This window comes from Anas platyrhynchos, chromosome 15, assembly GCF_047663525.1.
Source record: "Anas platyrhynchos isolate ZD024472 breed Pekin duck chromosome 15, IASCAAS_PekinDuck_T2T, whole genome shotgun sequence".
Lineage (NCBI taxonomy): Eukaryota > Metazoa > Chordata > Aves > Anseriformes > Anatidae > Anas > Anas platyrhynchos.
In genome coordinates this window covers 5,410,121-5,433,816 of record NC_092601.1, presented here as the reverse complement: position 1 = coordinate 5,433,816, position 23,696 = coordinate 5,410,121, and the positions used below count along the sequence as shown (strand labels likewise).

Sequence of the window (23,696 nt, the reverse complement as noted above, 5' to 3'; positions counted from 1 at the left end):
CTTCATTAATTATGTCAATGTGTATGAAACTTTCATTTTCATGGTGGTGTATTAACAAAGCTGTGGAATGAGGATGACAAAAAGCCAGCAAACTTCTGTGCATAAGAACCGGATAATGAAGGCTACTAATGGTCACAATAAAATGTTTATTTCAAAAAGCAGCTTTTTTCCTCCCTATCACTTTCAGATAACATTTACAGCAAGCTCTTGCTCAAATAAACAAGATCAAGTTCTCTGTAGAAAGTAAGTCTTCATATAGTGCACAGATAATGGACCTGGAAACTCTGTAACTTCACATGTTGCAAAGATTGAGGGAAGGACCTCTACCTCAGCTGAAATAGTTTTGCTCCTAGGTAATTTTCAGATAATTTACGAACCTCATACAAACAATGATATAGAAATCTCTCTGACAGCTCACTAAACACGTTTTTTTTTTTGGTCTCTAAACTACCACGACAAAAACGGTCACTGTATCCATGATATTCTGGATGACTTCTGCCTATTTCTCTTTACTAACCACATAGTTTGGTAGAAGAGTGACACCTAGCTTTTTTTCCTCTTTTTTTTTTTTTTTTTTTTTTTTTTTAATTCTCACTGGTCATTCAAATATCATACATCCATGATGTTGTACTTTTGCAAGCTAAGCATATGTACAACCCCTCCAAAATAAAGTTTCCTTTGTGGGGGAAAAAGTTACTTTAAGAAAGCATATTTTAAGTGTTTTTGACTTTGTGACTTTGTTCATTCCCCCAAAGTGTATAACATGTATAACAAGCAATTTTACAGTACACATTTGACATGTAACTCTTCCTACGAAGAATGTTTGTGAACAGCTTTCTGGCCTGAAGAAGTGAAAAAATGCTACATATTTGATTTTAAATGAAAACAACACTTAAAAATAATACTTGGCAAAACTAATTTAAAGATAGTTACCTTGCAAATTGAATGAAATAGAAATATTTAATGTAGGCAACACATAAATAGAACATTAGGTTTCTCTAACAGTACATAACAATACAGCATGAGGAATATGGTATCCACCCTATAGTCAGAGAATCCTTCAAAAGAGTCTTACTTGAATCTCAGTGACTTCAGATACAGCACACAGAACATAACTGAGTGTGTCTGGAGTGTCTGGAGAAAGAGATGTAAAGAACAAATGAGATGCATGATAAACCACTGCAAATCCTGAAATGCTGAACACAGTTCCTTATATTAAGTTTTAAAGTATTACAGAGTAGAAATGAAATACATTAAAAACTTCCCATTTTATAAATCTAGAATTAGCTTTTACAGTCTTGGAATGCACAACTAGAAAAGCTTTCAATTTGCCTCCGAGGCTGCAACAAACAGAAGTCACAGACACAGGTGTTTGTTTCTTACCTCACACCTCTTGCAAGTGACGAAAGGATTCACATTGCCAATAAATAGATTCAAAGGATTAGAAAAAAAAAAAAAAAAAGCAAAACATCAAAACACAAGTGAAGCTAAACATACAATTTAATTCTGCATGCGCTACTTCTCACAAACTACAGAGTTTACATTCCAATTGGTGATCTAGTCTCTTTACTTCTGTGGTTCCTATAAATGATTTGGGATGTCCTTAAACTAGTTCTTTACAGTAAGACCAAGCAATTAAAAGAGAAAAATGTATTGAAAAACATTCCTACAATATTCCTACATTCCTACTTGCACAAATGGAATAATATAACCCAGCAAAACAAGAATGTTAAGTCTTGTATTTATGCTTCCTCCCTTCGGTTTCTCCTTCTTCACCGTTTGACCTCAAGGCTAAAACAACAAACACAAAAATAAATTGATCTGTGAGTTGTAAGCACTTGTCCTTCAGTAATTCCAGTTGGGCCAATTACAACAGTGGATCAAGAGGGACATTAACTCTAGGTGAGCATACTCTTTAGCTGAGTTCACAAAATCAGATATGGAACCAGACAGGAAATATGCCTATTTCCTGTCAAATGCTCTTGCCACCTATGAAAACAGCTTACCAACTCACAGATGACCAACAGCCCACTGAAACAGACATAGAAGTTTGATAGATACTGCAGATACCAAGGTGTCATGCCTGTTTAACTCAAGTATCTTGCTGAGTCTTAGAACATCTCTCTTCTGCCAGTTTGGTTTCTACTTTCCTTCTCTACTTTTCTACTATCTATGATATTTATATGTTATTTCTTTTAGGCTAGAAATTTGGTTGTACACAGACTGTATCTTTCTGTTCACCTACATGGCCCGACGGTTGAACCCAGGATGCTGACAAAACAGAATACTTTCATATTTTCAACAAACACATTTCTTTATGCATCTCCTTCCATACTCAAGTAAATACTCCTTCCATGTTCAGAAAATATTAAGAAACACACACACCCACAAAAAAAAAAAAAAAAAAAAAGTTTACTTGTACAAAAGGAATAATATAACTCAGCAGAACAAGAATGTTAAGTCTTGTATTTATGCTTCCTCATTCTTCAGTTTCTCCTTCTTCACTGTTTGACCTCTCTATTTTTCCTTACAGTAATGACACTCCCCTAGCATCACTAAGTCCCTGCTCATAACCTCTTGACATCAAACCTATTCATTACTTCAGTTCTCCATATCCATGATCTCAGGATCATCCTCCTCTTCTTCTCACTTGGATTCAAGGCACCAGTCTTAGACACCTTCTCATTGCTACATATTCACTTATATCCCTCCTTGACAGATGCTTCACTGCTGGACAAGTCTATGTTCTCCTCTGTTACCAACAACATTGTCTATTGTCATTTCTTCTTCCTTTCCTGTCTGGTTGCTAGGCCCTACAGTCTTCTCCATTTGTAGGTTCCAAAGATGTTTATAAGCAACATGTGTCTTTACTCCTAGTGCCATTAAACCTACATTGAGAAAATATGTTTATTCAACTCTTACTATTTCTTGCTTCTAGTAAGTTTGGAAAAGTTATTACAAGAATATGTAATGAAACATTTTTTACATTATTAGTCCTAATCTTCATCAGGAAACAGTCTTGCACAGAGACAGAAATTAAACCCAGAATATAAGAAGATAAATGAACAGTCACATCTACTATTCTGTAACTGAAACAAGACTTAGGTATAAAGGAAATACTCCAGAAAAATTTGCATCCTTATCAAAATGCGTCTCTTATAGAACTGAGGTAGCTGGCAGCAGTAATATTTTTTTTAGCATCAAGTTTTGAAAACAGGTCTTAAAACAAGGTACTTGCTACTATTTCTCCCTAGGAGTAGCTGACATCAAGAAGCATGCTTCAAGCATGCCATTTCACAGTGTTAGCTATTCCCTGTGCAGTTCTTGTTTATTTATTTATTTATGTATAAAATACTAAGACTTTGGATTAAGAAATGAGGTTTTAAAATTTCTTTGAAATTTCACTGTGTTGATGTTAATTAAAAATATTAAAAACACTACATGAAAGTTCTCTAAGAATTGCACATTTAATAGAAAGCATGTGTGAAGGAAAGAATGGAAACTTTTTTTTAAAAAAAAAAAAAAGGAAAAGATTTATAGTCATTTTATTCAGAATTCATCAAAACTGCAAAATAATATACCAAAGGCAGCTGATTGATATTTTTTTCTCTTCCATATGGATAAATTTTTTTCTGTCACTGAGATAAAATGTTCTTTGTCAGCAGCTACACTTCCCTGACAGATTTTATACTTCAGTGAAGAATGTTTTATGTTCAGCAGCTGGCACATAAGTATTCTCATGCAGTTACTGCATTTCTACCCTTTTCAATTCTACAGAATTACACTTCTTTTCCTTATGTTCTATCCCAACTTAAAACAAAACAAAAACATTCCAGAAACAAACAAAAAGAGAACTCAAAACAGCTGATCTATTCCCACATACCCTATCACCAGCCTCACACACCTTTTTTCAGTAACATACAAATACACTTATCATGCACAACTGTATATTCCAGCACATGTAAGACCCAAACAATGCTTTAATTTTGTATATGAAACAAAAAAATAAGACAATTCTGAATGAATACTTTTTTTTTTTTTTTAAATAAAGATTTGCATTGGGAAAAAACAAAACACTAAATTCTCAGAAAGGAAGAAGTAACTCTCCAAAAAGTTGCATCAATGCTCAATATCTCTCAATGTCAAAAAACTGTAGCAGGAAGTTGTCTAGTTTTTCATTCTGGGTATTGGCAGTTGTTATACGTCTGTTTTTTTTTGACTGAAGAAACCTCTATTACCACAGTTATGCTCCTTAGTAAAAGTATGTATCACAGAATCATCAAATCACAGGATGGCTGAGGTTGGAAGGGACGTCTGGTCCAATCTGGTCCAATTTGGTCCCAGACCCATGTCCAGGTGGCTCTGGGAGATCTCCAGGGAGAGATTCCACAACCTCTGTGGTTCACACAGTAAAAAATTCTTTCCTGATCTTCAGACAGAACCTCTTGTGCCCACTGCCTCTGGTCCTGGCCCTGGGCGCTGCTGAGCAGAGCCTGGCTCCATCCTCTGTGCACCCTATAGGCATCGATGAGATCCCCTTGAGCCTTCTCCAGTCTGAGCAGTCACAGCTCTCTCAGCCCTTCCTCATAATAGGTACACTCCAGTCCCTTCATCACTTGTGTGGCCCTTCTTTGGACTTTGTCCAATATGCACATGTCATTCTTGTGGTGGAAAGCCCAGAAATGGACACAGGACTCCAGATGTGGTTTAGTAGTACTCACCAGTGTTGAATAAAGGGGAAGGATCAACTCCCTTGATATGCTGGTAACACTTTGCTTGATGCAGCCCATTAGCCTTCTTTATTGCAAGAGCACATTGCTGGCTCGTGTTCAGTTTGGTGTCCTCTGGCACCTTCAGGGTCTGTTCTGTCAATATGCTTTCCAGCTGGGTGGCTCCCAGAATTTATTGCTGGGGGCTTTGACTCCCCAGGTGCAGGACTTTGCATTTCTCCTTGATGTTCAGGAGATTCCTGCCAGCCCATTTATCCAGCCTGTCCAGGTCCCTCTGGATGAAAGCATGACCTGCTGGCATATCAGCCACCCTCTGGGATATCATCTACTCGTCCCAGTTTTGTATCATCTGGTCATGATCATACTGTATCAATTGGAAATAAATCACTGCTCATCAGTTCAGGTCAAGTTAATCCCTTCTTTAACTCATGTCTCTAAAGCTTTCACTGTCAAATGTGTTTCCCAACCCAGTAGTCATTCTTATGGAGCTTATCTAATTTTGCAATTTATAAACTTTCATCTAGAACTTCCAAATATGACAAATGGACACAGTACTCCCAATACAAGTCAAGCAGTCTGAATAGAACATTTCTTAAGAAATGTATTGTTTTCACATCCAAAACTTGTGCTACCCATCTGGTCCATGCTACTTGGAACTCATATTCCAAGCCTCTGTTGAAATGGTGAAGACCCCATTGATGGATTTTATAAATTTATGTACATATATATATATATAGAGACATATTATATATATATTACTATGTATATTATTTTAACTGATTGTTTTTTAAACAAATTACTTGCTTGCAGTCAGTTTATCAAGTGATTCAATTTTTTACAACTCAGTCACTTTTCCAATATTTCCCATTCTCTACTCTTTTTATCACCTACAAACTTCAGTCTGTGATATCTTGCATCTTGGTCAGTGACAAAAAGTATTGCACATACCAACCCAATCCCTGAGCGATTCTGTTATAAATACACATGATTACAGTCTCTGCAATTTCATAATGAGATCTCCCACTTAACCATTTTTATACACAATATATATGAATAGTTCTAGATTAAAAAATCCTCTGACATTACCCATACTATTACTTTTGTTAACGAAAACCATAATTGTCAAGTTTATCTATTCTATCCAGATGTTCCTGAATAATAATAAGTTGTTGAAATAACAAATAATGATCCAGAGTTCCACATCCAACCTCTTCTAATTTTTAGCTTTTTTTTTATACTTAAAATAAAAATATTTCTGATTTCCATAGGTTCAGTCTAACTTCTTCCTTATTCATTTCTAGAATAGAAAATGTTACCTTATTTAGTCTTCACTCAACTATAGAACAGAAGCTATTACACACTTCTACCATTTCTGGAAATGGTATTTCTATCATTTCCATTCAGGAAAGGACTAAAGGACTGTTAAACTTTAAATTTTAATATGCTTAAAAACAAATGCTATGATTAAATTTTTAATTGTTACTGTTGTGTCAGTGCAAAAGAACATCTGATACTTCAAACAAGAATACACTCTTACCAGGGAGATCATTCCTGGTGATCCCAGTTCTGCCTGTTCCATTCCCTTCACTGCTCATAATTAAAAAACAAACAAACAAAACAAATAAATAAACAAAAGCAAAAAAAAAAAACATAATTACAGTACTTAACAGACTGTACTTCAATTTTGGCTGCTTTTACTATTATAGCCCTTTCACATATATGAATGTGCTTATGAAAAGAAGCAATCAGTACAAGAACTCTATACATTATATACAATTCAAACATTGCAACATACGTTACACAGATTAGTGTATCCAAATGAGAGGGGATAAATTAATGCTACATTAGTATCATTATTCTAAAATAATACATGATGAAGCAATACCAACATGATAGTAACACCTGCATTACCAGAAAATTCACAGTAACAGCTTTGTGCCCTGACCTCTGATGACCCTAACAAGCCACCACTCTCCACTCTGCCCTGTCTCCAGTGTATTTCTCTCTCTCTCCCTCTCAAACACTCTCTGAACTTCAGATAGCATCACTTTCAGGCCTCTCCCCCACAGCAGTGAACAGTAGCAGTTGCATTCCATTCCACCAACAAAATGCTGGGCTATAGGGTTCGTGTCACTAGAGGTGCAGAAAGCACTGGGGGCAAGGGAAGAAGTTAGGTTCAAACAAGACCTGAGTTTGGGGGAGTAAGTAGAATCATACAAACATTAAGGTTGGAAAAGATCTCCAAGATCATCTGGTCCAACCATCACCAATATCATCCACTAAACCATGTCCCCAAGTGTCACGTCCATCCTTTCCTTGAGCACCCCCAGGGATGGTGACTCCACCACCTCCCTGGACAACCCATTCCAATGCCTGGCTGCTCTTTCTGAGAAGAAATATCTCCTCATTTCCAACTGAAACCTCCCCTGGTGCAACTTGAGGCCATTCCATCTAGTCCTATCACTAGTTACCTGTGAGAAGAGTCCAACCCACAGCTCCCCACACCTTCCTTTCAGGTAGTTGTAGAGAGCAATGTCTCCTCTGAACCTCCTCTTCTCCAGACTAAACAAGCACAGTTCCCTCAGCCACTCCTCACAGGATTTGTATTCCAGGTCCTTCACCAGCTTTGTAGCCCTTCTCTGGCTCCAGGGCCTTGATGGCCCAAATACTGAACACAGCACTCAAGGTGTGGCCTCACCAGAGTACAAGGGGACAATTACTTCCCTGGTCCTGCCGGTTAGAGCAGGAGTTGTTCCTGGGAAAGACTTCTGTTTTGCTGGAAAGCAAAACCACAGTATTATATATTCAGCCATTCACATAAAACATGCCTAAGCCATTTGCCTTCCTAGAGAGATATAAAAAGGTTTAAACAGTGAAAAATACTCTATTCGATATATTTAATAATAGTAATAAAGGCTCCACGGACATCAACACTATATTACTTCTAATGCTTTTCAATTTTTGTGCTAAGATTATATAGAGAGAGACCACCTCTCTCTCTTCTTACATCCACTCCTGCTTGCCTTACAAATGATATCTTCACTGGTACAGAACTGGGATGCACCTAGTGCTGTCTGTTAAAGCCTAGAGCAATACCCTGTGTTTGGACATATGTGCACTCTTTAAAAGTTGTGCCTATATGTACTGTGACATATTCCCTCCTCAGCTGTGATGGTAAAATTTTATTTCCAACCTGGAGGGAAAGAGAATAAAGTGCACTGGATTGTGGGAAAGAGACAACAGGAAGTGCTGAACAACTAAAGACTGTCTGAAGGGTGCCCTAGGGACTGAACAGTTCACGCCTATGACACTTACTCTGCTTCCAAGTTTAGATTCTGATTCTGTTTCTAAGAACATGTCTTCTAAGAATATACCTTCTTGCTTCAACTGTTATTAATAAAGTAGTATACAGTATTAAATAACCAGAGCTCTAAACAAGCTTCTATTTTTCTTTTCATTTCTAAATTGAAAGAAAGGTATGTAATACAACAAATAATTGCTAGCAGTTTTGAAAAGTGATTGCTTGAAGTTATTTTTATGTATTCCAAAATGTGTTTAGCAGTAGACAAAATAAAATAGGGTTATCAAGCATAAATGAAACACTTTTCTTCTCGAGAGCATTTAATTAGTGTGTTCAGTCTGAGTTAGCTGGCTAAGCAAATAATGGAGAAATACAATGGTGATCTAGACAGACTGTTTGGTTGCCCCTCTTCCTCTTTAGTGCCTTTCTTTACTCCAGCTCCCAAGTTGAGCTATATCTGTATTTTCTGTCTGAACTGTTTTTACAAAATTCTAGCAACAAAGATGCTGCCACTTTCCTAAACAACCTTGTCAACTTCTCAACTGCCGTTCCATTAGTTTCTCCCAATGATGATCCAAAACTGACCTTGAAGCAATATAAGCCTACTGCAGAGTGAATACAGAGAAAAAGTTAATTATTTTCCTATCTGCAACTGTTTTTTATGTATGTGAAGACTATTATCAAGTTCTTGTTCAGGCTTCTCTTCCTCAGCTTTTCCCTGTAGGTCACATTTTCCAGAGCTCTGCTGCTTCATATACTCCTCAGTACTTCTACTGCCAAAGTCACATTTTTCTTTAAGCAGTGTTCCCAGAATATTGCCTTTCAGCTTAAGCTTTACAAATACCATTTTTTTAAAGTGAGGCCTATTTCAGAGGCCTTACTTAGTTGTTGTCCTAAAACAGCATTTTGCAAGATCTTTCCCAAAACATTCATCCACTTTGACAGAAAGCTATTTACAGCTACTCTTTGAGCATGGCATTTTGTGTTTTTTAACAAGATGCTTTATATCCATGTGTAATAGATTTATTTAAGCCATATTTCCTAAGAAAAAAACACTACAATTGCTTAATGGACCTTGCAAAGCAGAATCGCTCTACTGACATACTTCTACACTGACTTTTAAAGGACTATTTAGGCTGACTGTGCCAAACTCCAAACCAGAACCAAAATGATCCAAAACAGAAAGCAAACCAGCATAGTGCTGTACTTGCAATAGTACATCCTCATGTCAGAACATGAAGAAGAAATTCACATGTACCTGAAAAACACGGTTATTCACATCCTTGACAGTATAGTTCAAAATTAGATATAGGGGGTGAAGGGAGGTTACAGGAATGTGTCTATTCCATTAAGCTAATTTTTATCCCATAATGGTTACTTTTTTTTGTTTGTTTGTTTAATAGTAAAGAGGCAGTAATGACCTAACTGCATTAGTTCTTCTTAAGTGTCAGTAATGTGTATGTTTGGCAAAGTATATACTGTGTCATGGATTCAAAATAAGTAAATAAATAAGTAAATAAACAGAATCACAAAATCGACTGGATTCCATATCCTGAGTAAAAAAAATAAAAAAGAAAAAAGAAAGAAGGGAGAAAGCTTTAGCCTCACTGAGTCAGGTGAACAAAAGGCATGTAATTTGATCAAATTGTACCTATATCTCTAAAGCACGAAATAATCTTTTATTTAACAGTAGATGTAAAATCATACAGTAAAACTGTAGCCTGAGTAATTAGAGAGCAGTTTCACACACTACATATGGAAGTGAATTTCATGGCCACTCTAGATGACATAGTCAGGAACAGTACATTCTCCCAACTTGTTGGGAGAATTCCAACCCAGAGCAATTCCACGGCTCATTTTGGTACAATGAAAATTGCTTCCTAATTGCTTTAGGAATATTCCTAATTGCTTTTTAATAACATTTTTACATGCAGAAACAAAACTAAAGCTTCATTCAAAATATTATTTCATATTACTCAATAAAAGCATTGCAGAGCCCTTTAGGAAATATCCTAATGTTGTTAATAGTAAAACAAAAAGAAAAGAAAAATAGTAATTAATCATTAAAAACTACTCACAGCTTAAGACAAATTCTGTATTTCCCTAAATGGATAATAATTTTTTTTTTTTTTTCTCATATCACGTACTTCTTTCTTAAGAATCCTCCATCTGTCTTCTGTGTCCAAGAAAACTGCTGTTGAATGGTGTTGTTTAAAGTAGGTGTCTGAGTTTCTTGTTTCCTCTCTTCCCCTCCCCCCCCCCCCCCCCAAGAGTCTTGTAATCTATAGGTGAAAGACAATCCCTCATGTACTAATCTTGTGTAGGGAAATATTAGGGACAAAGAAATTAAATCAGCAAAGACAGGGTATGAGAAACACAGCTGAGTGACCACAAAGAAGCAAAACTGCACAGTTAAAAATAGCCAGTTCCTCCAGAGGTGGTAATGAGAGAATGAGGCATGTATGACGAGGATAACTAAAATAAAAGCAGAGTTTGATTTTTGATTGATAGATAGATAAGGAACAAAATGTTATAAAGAAGCTCAAAAGAAAAATAAAAATTGTAATCCTCTTGCTGAATAGGTAGAAAACATCATTAATTCTGATGGGGTCATGTGAGGAACTTATCATCTATGCTAAAGCACATACACATCTGCATGCTCTTTCCATAAAGCTTCTGAAATCATAGGGATGAAGAATGAGATTATGATGAGCCACAAAGGGCTGAAATGGCTCCAAAAGGCTGTCATACCATGTGAAGTATCAATGTGCAGCAGCAAGAAGAAATGAACTAGTATTACCAGTCAAGATTTCTCCAAACACCCTAAAATGAATTTTCCTTCCTTCCTGATAAGCTTATTATTTAGGCTTATAAATATAGACTTGCAAAAACAGTTTTGCTTTTTACCCGATGTATTCTGCTGTACTGAAGCATACTACTGAGCATTTTCTAATACTTTTTTTTTTTTTTTCTTTTTTTTTTTCTTTTTTGTCAGAACCCTTGGAATTCACTTATTGAAAACCATGCAGGGGAAATGTAGCAGGCATGTGTTGTCACTCTCAGCAAATCCTCGTTCTGGGCAGACATGATTTGGAGATCACTTTTGAAAGCTTATCTAAGTGAGGAATAAGACAGCATTCAGAGTTCTTTCCCAAATACAATACAGTCAGTAACAAAGTATGTTAATGTATGACTGACAGAGAGTTGTTCCATTCCCAGCTTTTGACTTAAGCTATTTCTACCACTTGCTCCCTCCCTCCCCCCCCATACGTTATTTCTTTTTAGCCTTTCAAAATAAGAAAGTTCAATTGTAAAGATATTTAAGTTCAGCTCTAAATACAAGTGAGTACTAAAATTATTTCCTTACTAAATGCAGCAGAAAGCTGAAGCACATTTAACCTCTTTGTACATAGTATCTTGACAGAATAAAGTGAAATAACTTCAATGACTTAATGTATTATTAGCAAGTTTATTTTTTAAAAGTTTGACCAAGATTCTTTCCAGCAATACTGTTCTGTTAGCACAGACCTTTAAATACACAGCATGCTGAATTACCCTGAAAGGAGACAAATTAAAATTTACTACAACCTACTAAATATTTTATAGAGTCCAAAAGGTCCACCCACTTAAAACACTCCATGACAATCTCAGGAAAAGCTTCACTTAACAGAGAACATCCTGATGTCAAACCACAGCCAGCACCATTTGCAAACATTACCAGGACAACCAACAGTAACTTAGGTGCAGTGTGACACCTCACTCAGATCCAGCACTAAGCTTGCTGTTCACCTTCTGCACGACCAGAAAGCCTAAGAGCTTGGGAATATTTCTAACCGAGTCCCTCAAACTAAGCCTAATGTCTCAGAAAGCCTCCGAAATAATGGTGCATTGACCTGCTGCTTCAATGGTATTTGGCTTTGCAGGCACTACCACCGCCATTAACTAGTCAACAAGTGCACCTGGATTTCTGGACTTCTTACTATTGGGCAATCTCTAACTAGTTTTAATTAATGCCATCATATTAATATAAACTGAGTAATAACTGAAACATAATAACAAGCTAAATATGCATTCTTCAATTATTCAGTTTCTGCCATTTTTTCTTCAAAATGTGAAATCCCAGTTCAGATTCTGCTCTGACGTTACAATAGTTCATGTCCATAGTGGTCACTAAAAATAACTCCATGTACTCAAAACCTGTACAATAATCAGTAAAACAGCAACTTGACTGAGAATGTTTAGAATGTTTTGACTAAAGAAAAACAAAATAATGTTCAGTTTAAAAACTGTATCCTTCAGGGCAAAAATAACCAAAATGTTCTAGTTACAAACAACTATACTCTGTCCCTCACATGTAGGTGGGAAACTGAAAAACAACATTTAAATGCTATAATTAGCTTGAAATCATTATAAATTCTAATACTGTTCTACAAACACAAATGCATATTTTTTGGAAAATCCTAGTGGTACAAATGGTAAGTCTCAGTTTATAAGTGCCTTATTGGTCAGAACCAGTTATTCTGATTTTATTCCTGATAAAGCACAGCAATATATTACTTTGGTACAAAGCTTCCTTTGTAGACTTTTGACACCTGATTTCAAGGAGAGGGTGGAGGAGTTCCTTATAAAAATTACTTCTGTGGACGACCTCTAATACAGGGAAGTCATGCAAACACTTACAGTTTGCATGATGGCAGGCAAGTGAGGTGAAAATCTTTCAACCTATATGTAAGTGCTGTAGAAAGCACCAGCTTCCATTTTGAAATATCATCCCTTTTATATTGCACACTTTTGTCTACTGTCGAGACGTCTGATATTATTTTTAACAAATTACCACCAGATTCCTTAAATCACAGAACAAGAGAACCTTAAATGCTCAATGATTCCTGAATTATTAAAGCTAAAAGAGCACTTTGGTATATTTATTATCATATTGAAGGAAATCATCATCATTGATGTCTGGATTAAGCTCTTATCTTCTTAAATGGCCCCTTCAATGCTGAGATAAACTTAAAAATGCATTGCTACAAACTCCGGAAATGGGTTCCCCCCCCCCTTTTTTTTTTAACTACTTTTTGATGTTAGTAAGTGTAATTGCACTGTGCAGAACATTTTATCTGAATAAAAGAATGAAAAAGTTGTACTTAAATGAAAGATATGAAATGTTACCTTTACAGATATATGATTTCTTATTTAAATGATTTCTGAAAGATTTTCTATTCCCTGTAATTAGTTATTCTTGCTGAAAGTAGTAGGAAAAATAAGCATATAAAAACATACATTTGCAGGAGGGGAAATTCACAAAATACTGCTGATCATTTTGCCACACAGAAAAAAAAAAAAAAAAAGGAGACAGTTATTTAGCTAGTGGTCACCCCTGTAGTTCTGTCAACTTAAATGCAATATCATTTAATTATCCTTGTGAGCAAGACATGCTAAAAATTATTTAATTCTTCAGTTACACATTATGAGTATGTGACGTATTTTGTAGACACCTTACATTGCCAGTCTTCTACACTGAAATATTACCAACAAAAGCTCATAGACCACATAACGTAGTGAAACTCACAGAATGAAATTCATGGTGATTTGTATGCATTAGTGTGAACAGTAACTATGCATCTCATTTTTAAATAACATTCCTATAAACCCCATGGCAAAAAAAAACTAATTCTTCTGATGCCTTTTCTATGTTACCCTGCTGATTACTTAATCTTGTACTTCCTTGAAAGCTTATCAGCTAACTAATCCTTAGCCTTCTGCAGTGACCTCGTCCATCTTCTCTTGTGGCTGTGATGTCTGTTTTCATTATAGCTCAGTCTTTACAATGTGGATAACCATATGTTTATATGCAAGAGCATTAAATACATGTACATAGGAAATAACAGTAAACAGAGAGACAGTTCAATTTAAGAAAGACATTTTCCCCTCTTTTAAACAACACATTCTAGTTCAACATAGATGCTTTTATCAACTTTATAGTGGATGCACAAAATATGTTTAATTATAGTAAGAAAAGAGGAGAAGCCAAGAAAAGTGACTTAGTGGTTTTCTAAAGTCCTGATAGATATTTCTCCCTGGATGTAATGATTCTGCCAATTTTGTACCATCATTCTATTATAAAAGGTGGTCTGCATGGATATTCAACAAAGCAGAATGGGCACCAGCTGTGGACAAAAGTCCAAATGACACAACTGTTCATATCCCCATGAAAACGCAGTACCTCCCCAGAAATGATAGATATGCTCAGGCTGCCTGTTTGGAACAGCTGCTGTCATCTGCCATCTCTGAAAACATGCCAAGACCTGAGACAGACTGCTACTGGCTTAGGCAAAAAGCATGGCACATCGCATGTTAAGAATAAAGCAATGTACACAAATCTTTGTTCTGCCTTGCTTTTTTTTATACTACTGGTGTAATACATCTGATTTCCCCTCCATTAACCAGTTGTAGAAAGAACCAAGGGGACTTTGGGTCTGGTTTTATATGAAGCTACTACACAGCAACTTTTACTTCAACCAGACTGTATGTTTTGGCTTATTTGTCCAATGTACTCTAATTCGTTAAAATACTGGCTTGAATGGCTGGCTCCCAGAGACAAAACATTTCCCTAGAAGAGGTTAGGATTTGGAAAGATCAATAATGTCTGCTAATTTGCTGAGCAGGACTACAAGAGCAAATAAACCAGAAACCCAAGAACTACAACTCAAAGAACTAACCTATGGAAGTAATGCAATGTAAAACAATGCATTTAAGAAAAATGAACAAATAAACAAACAAGTATTCTTAAGATTACATCCTTCAGACTGCTAGGTTTAGGTAGGAAGGCTTTGGTAGTAGGGGGACTGCAGGGATGGCCCCTGTGAAAGGGGTCCAGCAGCTGCCACATGTTAGATAAGGGCCAACTACAGCCGCGTCTAAAGGGACCCGCTGCTGGCTGGAGCTGGGGCCTGAGTGACGCTGGTTGGACCTCTGGGAGAGCAGATTGAAGGAAAAAAAAAAAAAAAGCAAGCAAGAGAGTGACCATGAAGGAGCGGCAGAGATGAAGCGTTAGGGACTGACTGCAGCCCCTGTTCCCTGTTCTCCTGTGCCACTTGAAGAAAAGAGGCAGGTGGGTGGGAGGAAGGTGTTTTTTACTTGTCTTTCAGTTCTCACTGCTTTAGTTTTTTAGTGGTAGGTAATAAATAAATCTCCCTATGCTGAATCTGTTTTGCCCATGAGACTAATTAGCAAGCAATCTTCATATCTTTATCTCAATCCATGAGCCCTTTTTTCTTTTTTCATCATATCTTCTCTCCCTCTTCCTTTGGGAAGGGGGAGTCAGCAGCTGTGGTGGAGCTTAGGTCCATCAGCATGAAACCACCACAAAGACAGATTCTAAGACAAGGTCTTCTGCTTGCAAGGTTCTCTGGTTCAGTGAAAGGACTCTACACACCAGCCTTATTTTGATAAAAAATGAAAAGTACTTTCATAAAGGTCTTGAAAACCACATCTCCACAATGATCTTAAAAGAGAATGAGAAAAATAGGAAGAAAAAAACATTCTTCCTTCTGACTGAATGAATATGAAAGTCTCTTATCTGCATTCTGTCTAATTTTGTGCAACAGTAACAGGTATAATGTTAGAATTGCCTTTTAGCAGATACACTTGGAAAAGCAATGTATTCTCCAGAGAAAAGTCCACAGGGATGGATTACAATGTTCACACTTTCATTTCTCTCAGCTGTTTCTACACCTACCAAGATTCCAAAGTGTGAGATGGTCAAACAGATCACAACAGCAGCAAAGTTTCCCTATGTGCCATTCTGTAAAGTTTCTTTGGTGATGAAAGAAGCCGGGATAAAAAAAAAAAAAAAAAAAAAAAAAAAAAAAAAAAGCTGCCTTTTTAGTACTTTCACAGTACTAGTAAGTTTTTTAATGATTACTTATTATTTTTTATTATTCTTTTTTAATGGATGCTAAGGCATTAAATAGTTAGAACAATGTAAGAATCCAGCTCCTTGGCAACTACAAATTCTTTCTGATGAGAAAGATGAGGCATCAGAAAATCATGCAGAGTTTCCAAATAAGCTTTCCCCTCCCATGGATTTTTTCTTTCTGCAGGAGATGATGATCAGGCCATATGTTACTATGACAGATCCAGTATTTCATAGTTGAAACACGTATAGCTCCTGTAGTAATATTTCCTTAAAACAGGACAACATTAAATGAAAAGTAAAAACTACTTTAATATCTGTAGCCCACAAAAATCATGGTTGAGGCACAGTCCCTGAAAGCAGCTTTATATTCAATTACTTTTGTAAATACATCCTCTTTTATTATTTTTAGGTTTTAAAAGACAACTAAATACTGCATTTAATAGTGAGCATGTGCCCTGCTGAAGGGAACACAAACTATAATGATATGCCTAGCTTAAAAGCAAATCTAATCTACTTGCTTATTAAATTTAAATGTGTTTAAGGCTGATATGGTTTGAAAATGATATGTAAAATAACAGCTTCCATGGCTATAAATGTCAAGTCTAAAAATTATATGCAATATAACATACAAAATAAATGCTTCTTCATCTTTACATTTCAGTGTGCTCAATTCATTAAATGAGGTATTACAAGCTATGAGAAAATTTTACAACTCCTGAGACATAATTCGTCACAGTGTATTACAATGCAGCAAGGAAATACTTTAGAGGTTTTGTCATCAATGGATTAAAATTCTTATTAGAAAGAGGGTGGGGGAAAGTAGCTTTCTGATGTACCATGACCAAAATTACTCATCACAGCATACATTAAACACCTATGTGATCCTTTTTCATGACACAGTTTCTGCATAAAATGTTCGTTTCTTCCATTGGAATTAAAACAAGGAAAAGAAATATCATATATTTTATTGCACAAGACTTAATGTAAAGAATCTCAGGACACAAAGCTTCCTTCCCACCTCAACTATTCTCTTGGGGCTTGGGGTTTGTTTGTTTGTTTTTTCTTTTTTTCTCCTTTACTGCAGTCTAGGGATGGTCTTTTCAACTTAATGTTTCCAAATGTAATGTATGTTATGTTTCCAAACATAACATACAACAAAAGTTTTATACCACTAGCTGGAAAGAAACTAAGGACCACAACACCAAGAAGTACGGAACACGTACCCAAGTCCCCACCAAAAAGTCCCTGAACAGTTTATACAGACAGCAGAGCAAAACTCCATAGTGGAAAATACAACTCATTATTACAGAAAACATTCACAAAAGTTAACTTCAGCTTAGGGAAACTCCTCACTTTAGCCCTTTCTAACCAATCAAAGATCTCACAAAGCATGATTGAGACTATCTATATTAGACTCTTACTCTGAATTGCCTCCTGAAGGCATAGCTCTTTTCTTTACTGATTTCAGAGGGAATGTTAGTAGTCTACGTTTTATGAACACCACTTGCACTTTTCTTCAGCTCTCATATCTCCAGTAAGATTTTTTGCAAATGAGACGCCACTAACAGATGCTGTGACTGCAATATTGTTAGCTACTAACCCATCAAATTTATCTTCTTAGTCTATTGAAGAAGTTGTAAAACTGTCATAATCTTGGAGACCACTGAAAAAAATTCTGTTTCAACTGAAGTGAATCCTTGTTACAAGCAAATAAAAACAAGCTATAGTTGAAGGCTCTTAATTGGTTCACCCAAGCTTTTGTGTATGCTTTCTGTTCAAGAGTTCAAAAATTCTTGACTGCAAAAGACTATAATCGAGAGCTAAAATGCTATCATTTATCCAGACTTTGCTATTTATAATTAAATCCTGGCTTGAAAACCATTCAGGCTTAGGGTGTTTTGTTAAGACAAGAAGACAATAGCAGTTTTCTTATGTGAACATATACTGCAACTAAAACGATAAATGCTACTTATTTTGTCATTTCTGTGAAAAATACTACTCATGGTTATGATAAAAATAATTTAAAATTGCATTAATATTTCTAAGATACATGTCTGCCTCTTGCCTTATCACTTTTCCAATCAGCCTAAAATTTAATATATTTGTCTTTCTCCGACATATAATTTTGATATCATGTAACAGAAAAATATACGTTGCCCCATATGTTCTCAGGTTGCAGTAAAATCTGGCAATATTTTTGCAGGTCAGTATCCAAGCATGATTTTCTGTTCCTACAAAACCATTCATATTACCAAGGGAATTATTAGGTGGCTGTATCTTTCCAGGCACTCAGAGCAAGATAACCCTAATCTAGTCTTATCACTTGCACACAAAAGCATTGGATCCAATAGGCTTCCATGTAATCCATCTCTGTCAACCACATTAAGGAAATTACCTGTCAGAAACATCATGGCCAAGATTCTGTGATTAAATACTAACTTAGAAAATGCTCAAGGGTATAGTTAAAAAAAAAAAAAAAAAAAAAAAGTACAAAATTGCTTTCATTTTAGTTTTCGTTATGTTAACTTTGTGTCCACAAGCATTTGAACAATGTAAAGAATCATTACTTTATCAAGCAACTATTGCATTGCCAAAGGAAGCAAAACAGATTTTAAATTTGTCATAATTCCATGAAGTTGTCTTTCATTATTAAGATATGTACACTGAAAAACTAACAAACAAACAGAGCAGGTCCTCTCATCTTCTCTCTCTTTTTTTTTTTTTAATCCACGAATGGAAACTACTATTGCTGGATGGAAATTGCTATTGCTGAGGTACAGAAATTGCAAACCTTGAGATTTACAATCCTAGTATGTTTTTTTCCTTCATAGTTCTATATTTCTGTGAACATAACAATTGAAGGATTACTCATACCAAGTTTACATGGCACAGTCCTACAACTCAGATCACTCAGATCTAATCCCCCACTCCATCAATGTTTGATTTGAACATAAGTGCATTATTAAATCTGAATATCCTGGCTGTAATTTAAAGGGAGCATATCTGTACCCTGAGAAAAGTAAAAGCAAACAAAACAACAACAAAAATAAGCTTGACCCAAAGTAGTTCTACAGCTAAACAGATTTAAAGATTCTCACTGAGAAATCCTCTATTTTAAAACATCCAGTATATTCCAAAGATACCAAAGAAGAGGGGGGGGGGGGGGAAGGAGAAGGGGGGGAAGTTCTTGAGAGCACACTGCATCCCATTGTCCAGGTTGTTTGTTATTAAGCAGTTATTAAACCCTGGTATGAAATCCTGAGGCATATTTCCAATAATGAACTACCAGGTGAACTCTGAACCGCTGATGACAGCTCTTTAAACCTATTAGTAAAACTGTTTATTATCATTATATTATCATCCATTTATCAATTCCACATCTCAACAATATGGCTGTAAGAATAGCAGGGTAGGACAAGTAAAAGGCTTTGATAAAAATCAAGGTACAGAACACCTACTACTCTTCCCTCTTCTTCATGATGTGGTCTGATTATTTACCCAATTAACCCTTTTCTGGGCAACACTGCTCAGGAAGATTTTAAAGTATGAATGCAAAAGAAAACATTAACACCTTTAAGCCAGCAAGAATATTTAATATGTATATTTAACATTACTGTAAGTTTAATAACTCCAAATAAAAATTTAAAATCTTACAATGAAAATGTTCCCCTGAGGTGACAAATTGGTAGGAAATTTTTTTCTAACAGATAAGTACACGGCAGTCAATAATGCCAGTCCTCATGCTACACTGTTTAAAAAATAATAATAAAGATAATAATGCATTTCCTTGGCTTGAAGGCTGATCAGGGAATTTACAATTATTTTTAATCTCAGTGAAACTATCTAGCAGTTGGACTCAAAGTGTGAATACAAAAAAAAGTGAAAATGTATTTTGACAACCTCATTTGTTGTTTTTATAAAATGGCTATTGAACAAATGCAGCTGATTAAGTCAGGGAATCATTGTTTTCACACAACATTTACAGCTCAGAATACATCAGCAGAAACCAAAATCACAGACAAAACAATTTTGAACCTTGCACATTAATTATGTATCAGATGAAAGAAACAGTCATAAAAAAATAAAAGCAGACCTATGTTCCATGTGGCACTTTTATTAGCTAGTTTATCACCCACCGTATGTGCTGACAAGGAAAATTATAATAGTATACCACTGCTAACTACAATAGAAGACTATGAATTATTATTTACAGTCTTTTTAACCAAGTTAGTAAACTCAACTGGGTCATGATCATAGGGAATTAAACTCTGTGTTCAACAAGTGTATTGAATAGAACAGAAATACACCAATACTTTTAAACCAAGGACAACATAGATTACAACTGCAAATTTAATCTTTAAAGTACACATAACTAACAGAGATTATACCCAAAGTGAGCTGGATAACAAATGTTTCCTACTAGCCCATTTGCATAAATCTCGATTCTTCCTTGGAATAACTCTCACATTAATAAATTCACTTTATTACAACACTGATCTCATTAAATAGCCTGTATTACTTCAGTAACAGAACATTTAACATGTATTTGTAAATGAATGCAAAGGCTATATCAGGTACCTTAAATTCTGGAATTTAGAATGGAAGCCTTCTCTAATCTCTGTTCTTGAAACTGTACTGATTCCACAGCATAAAAATCTACATTCTCATGTGGAGTTAGACTACTTTTAAATGAGTCCATTACGGAGAGAGGTTGGCAAAAAGGCTCCTTTCTGAAAAAGATTTAATTCAAAGGTTATTCAGCTTAATAAGCCACGCCCAGTCACTCTCTACTCCAATAGCTAGGCCTTCTGGAGGAAGAACAATACAACCAGTATCATTTTCTTTTCATTTGTATTTGTTTCTGCTTTAACAAGCTTGTTATTGTGGACTGAAACTGATGAAACATGAATACATCTTGCTACTTAAAAGCTAAATTTGTTTAAGACAAATGTAATTGCAGAGAGGTAGAGAACAGAAAAATTACAATGGGCTGACAAAAACCACACAAAATAAAAAGTATAACAAATTACAGTAAAAGAAAAATACAACATAGAAAACTTCAAGCTTTCAGGGTTACTTTTACATTTTAATTAAATAATTTAAAATTATAAGCTCTTCCAGAGAGTCTGTGTGGTAGAACAGTTCTTCATAGAATAAGGTCCTATGAACAGATTAAAGAGCCAGTAAAGTAACAGTAACTATTATCACCACCTGCAAACATCTGCAATAAATAATGAGTTAAAACTTGAGTGATTCAATAAATACAATTAAATGGAACAACAGCAGAAGTAAAAACTCCAGGAGCTCCTGATTCCCAGCTATGCATACGTGTTCCTCCAGACAATGTTCCCTTCAGTGCTGTGTTGCTATGTCAGCCAGAGCTTAAAGCAAAGAGATTGAGAGAGGATAAATATTTTCTTTGACTTGTCTCCCACTAACGTAATAAAACTGGAGTCTTGTTTAAAGAAAGACACAGACCTTGGAGGGAGTTATGATGAGATGGTTTTCATAGGTCAACACGTAAGAATTGACAGTTTGCTTTCTGGAAAACATTCCGTCTTTCACTAATGTTCAGAACTGTAAGTAAACCAATGCTTCATATTTGATAGCTACACACTTGTGTTTAAAGCCACTGACTCAACAATACTTATGCTAAAAATCAAATCTTACTGTTTTCACACCATGCTCACCATCTTAGTATCTAAGAACTGTCAGGTAGAACAATTAGCAGTACAGATGTTCATCTGCCCTTCTTGTTCCTTATCCAATCTTCACCTTTGTCCTCAAGTAAAAATTGAGATTAAAAGCAGGTAAACTTGGGCAAGCAGTGCAGACAACCTCAGGGAAATATGCTATCAGCGGACTCCTTCTGTAAACCTTACATTGTGTAATATACACAAAAAATAACTGTATCACTGGAACTGTTAAATACCCATATTGGATTTGCAAAGCAAGATGCCTTTTCCCATCTCACTGAGAACCTATAGCTTTCTGGAAATTAGCATATAACTGCTTTAAGGTATTCTGCATAAAATATTACAAAATGTATTTGATATAAAGAGATAATTCTGTAAGGTATGAACTCAAAATGCGCTGCATGTTACATGACTGAACAAATCAGCTTTTATGGAATAACTAAACATCACTTTCTTAGTCAATTCTGCCACCTAGCTCATCTTGGGAAAGCTAGTCCCTATTACATTCTACTCCTGAAACTCAATATTGATCTAACTTAGAATTCAAATTCAAAAATAACCCACCAGAATACCTAAATCACTTCATTAAACACAGGTAACATGACATATTAAAAAGAAGAGTCCTTTACACCAGAGGTATTAAAAGAAAGTTGCTGTGCATAGAAAACCTGTCACTTAAATGAACTTTAATTCTGATTGATTCAACGTACAGGAAATTATTTTGCTTCATTTAATCCCTTAACCACAGTAAATGATTTAAAATTTTCCAAGGGATTTTAATTTTCAAAGTATGAAAGAAAAGAAAAAGCCCTTTATCCATTTTGCAGTAAGATGCATAATACTGATTTTTAGATGGTAATATTTTGATTTCTTAACCAAGGACAAAACTGTTCCTTGCCTTGTCAATGACTTAAGAGACCAGTACTTGTATAGGGACAGGCTTTCAAAGCCAAGTGCACCTCAGCATGTCATTTTATATACAAATATGGCTATTCCAAAATACACATCTGCATTTTTAAACAAGCACACCCAAATTGTGTCACAGGATATTAATCAGATTTGAACAATTACACTTTTTAAATATATCACAGAATCACAGAATTTCTAGGTTGGAAGAGACCTCAAGATCATTGAATCCAACCTCTGACCTAACGCTAACAGTCCCCACTAAACCATATCCCTAAGCTCTACATCTAAACGTCTTTTAAAGACTTCCAGGGATGGTGACTCCACCACTTCCCTGGGCAGCCTGTTCCAGTGTCTAACAACCCTTTCAGTAAAGAAGTTCTTCCTAACATCCAACCTAAAACTCCCCTGGAGCAACTTAAGCCCATTCCCCCTCGTCCTGTCACCAGGCACGTGGGAGAACAGGCCAACCTCCACCTCGCTACAGCCTCCTTTAAGGTATCTGTAGAGAGAAATAAGGTCGCCCCTGAGCCTCCTCTTCTCCAGGCTGAACAAGCCCAGCTCCCTCATCCGCTCCTCGTAGGACTTGTTCTCCAGGCCCCTCACCAGCTTCGTCGCCCTTCTCTGGACCCGCTCAAGCACCTTTTATATTTCAAAAATATATTTTATATTTCAAGCACCTTTTTATATTTCAAAAAAAAAAAAAAAAAAAAAGCTGAAAATATAAAGGATTGATTTTAAGTTCTCTAAGCAACTACATCAAAAAAAAAATAATAATAATCAGGTGAGCAGGTGAATCTCAAAACTATAAATCTGCCAGCAGAAAGAGACAAACTGAATTGCCGTTAAAAAAGAAGTAATGAATTCTGCCATATACATAAAAAAAAAATAAACTTAAATATCTTAGAGATGCCTGAATATCTCCAATACTCAGTAGTATTTTAATCATAAGATGCCAGATCACTGCATAGGAAAGGTTTGTGATGAGCACTTAGCAATAAATATATTTGACAAGATCAAATATATGATCTTTCCATCTTCTGTGTTCTTGGATTGTTGGTTTGTGTTTTTTTTTTTTTTATTCTTTTGTGAAGAACCTGATTCACAGCACCCATGCCAAGAGGTTGGTCCTGATTATCTGGACC

General features: G+C 35.7%; 1 protein-coding gene across 25 annotated transcripts in view; it reads right to left on the bottom strand.

Moving 5' to 3' along the window:
- The window catches only part of RBFOX1 (RNA binding fox-1 homolog 1), an 895,957-nt gene that overhangs the window by 343,773 nt on the left and 528,488 nt on the right, over positions 1-23,696 (bottom strand). The window contains exons 1-2 of one of the 25 annotated variants that reach the window (XM_072023703.1): positions 10,179-10,276; positions 6,268-6,317 (exon numbers count right to left, since the gene is read on the bottom strand). The exons of 14 other annotated variants lie outside the window; for them this stretch is intronic. Coding sequence is in view for 2 of the 11 variants with exons in the window: in XM_038186815.2 (XP_038042743.1) it covers positions 6,268-6,317; position 10,179 (51 nt within the window). In the remaining 9 variants the exon portion in view is untranslated. Of the gene's footprint in view, positions 1-1,075; positions 1,135-6,267; positions 6,318-10,109; positions 10,277-23,696 lie in introns of those variants that run through there. 10 more of the 25 variants (XM_038186815.2, XM_072023685.1, XM_072023691.1 and 7 more) reach the window with 10 other exon arrangements.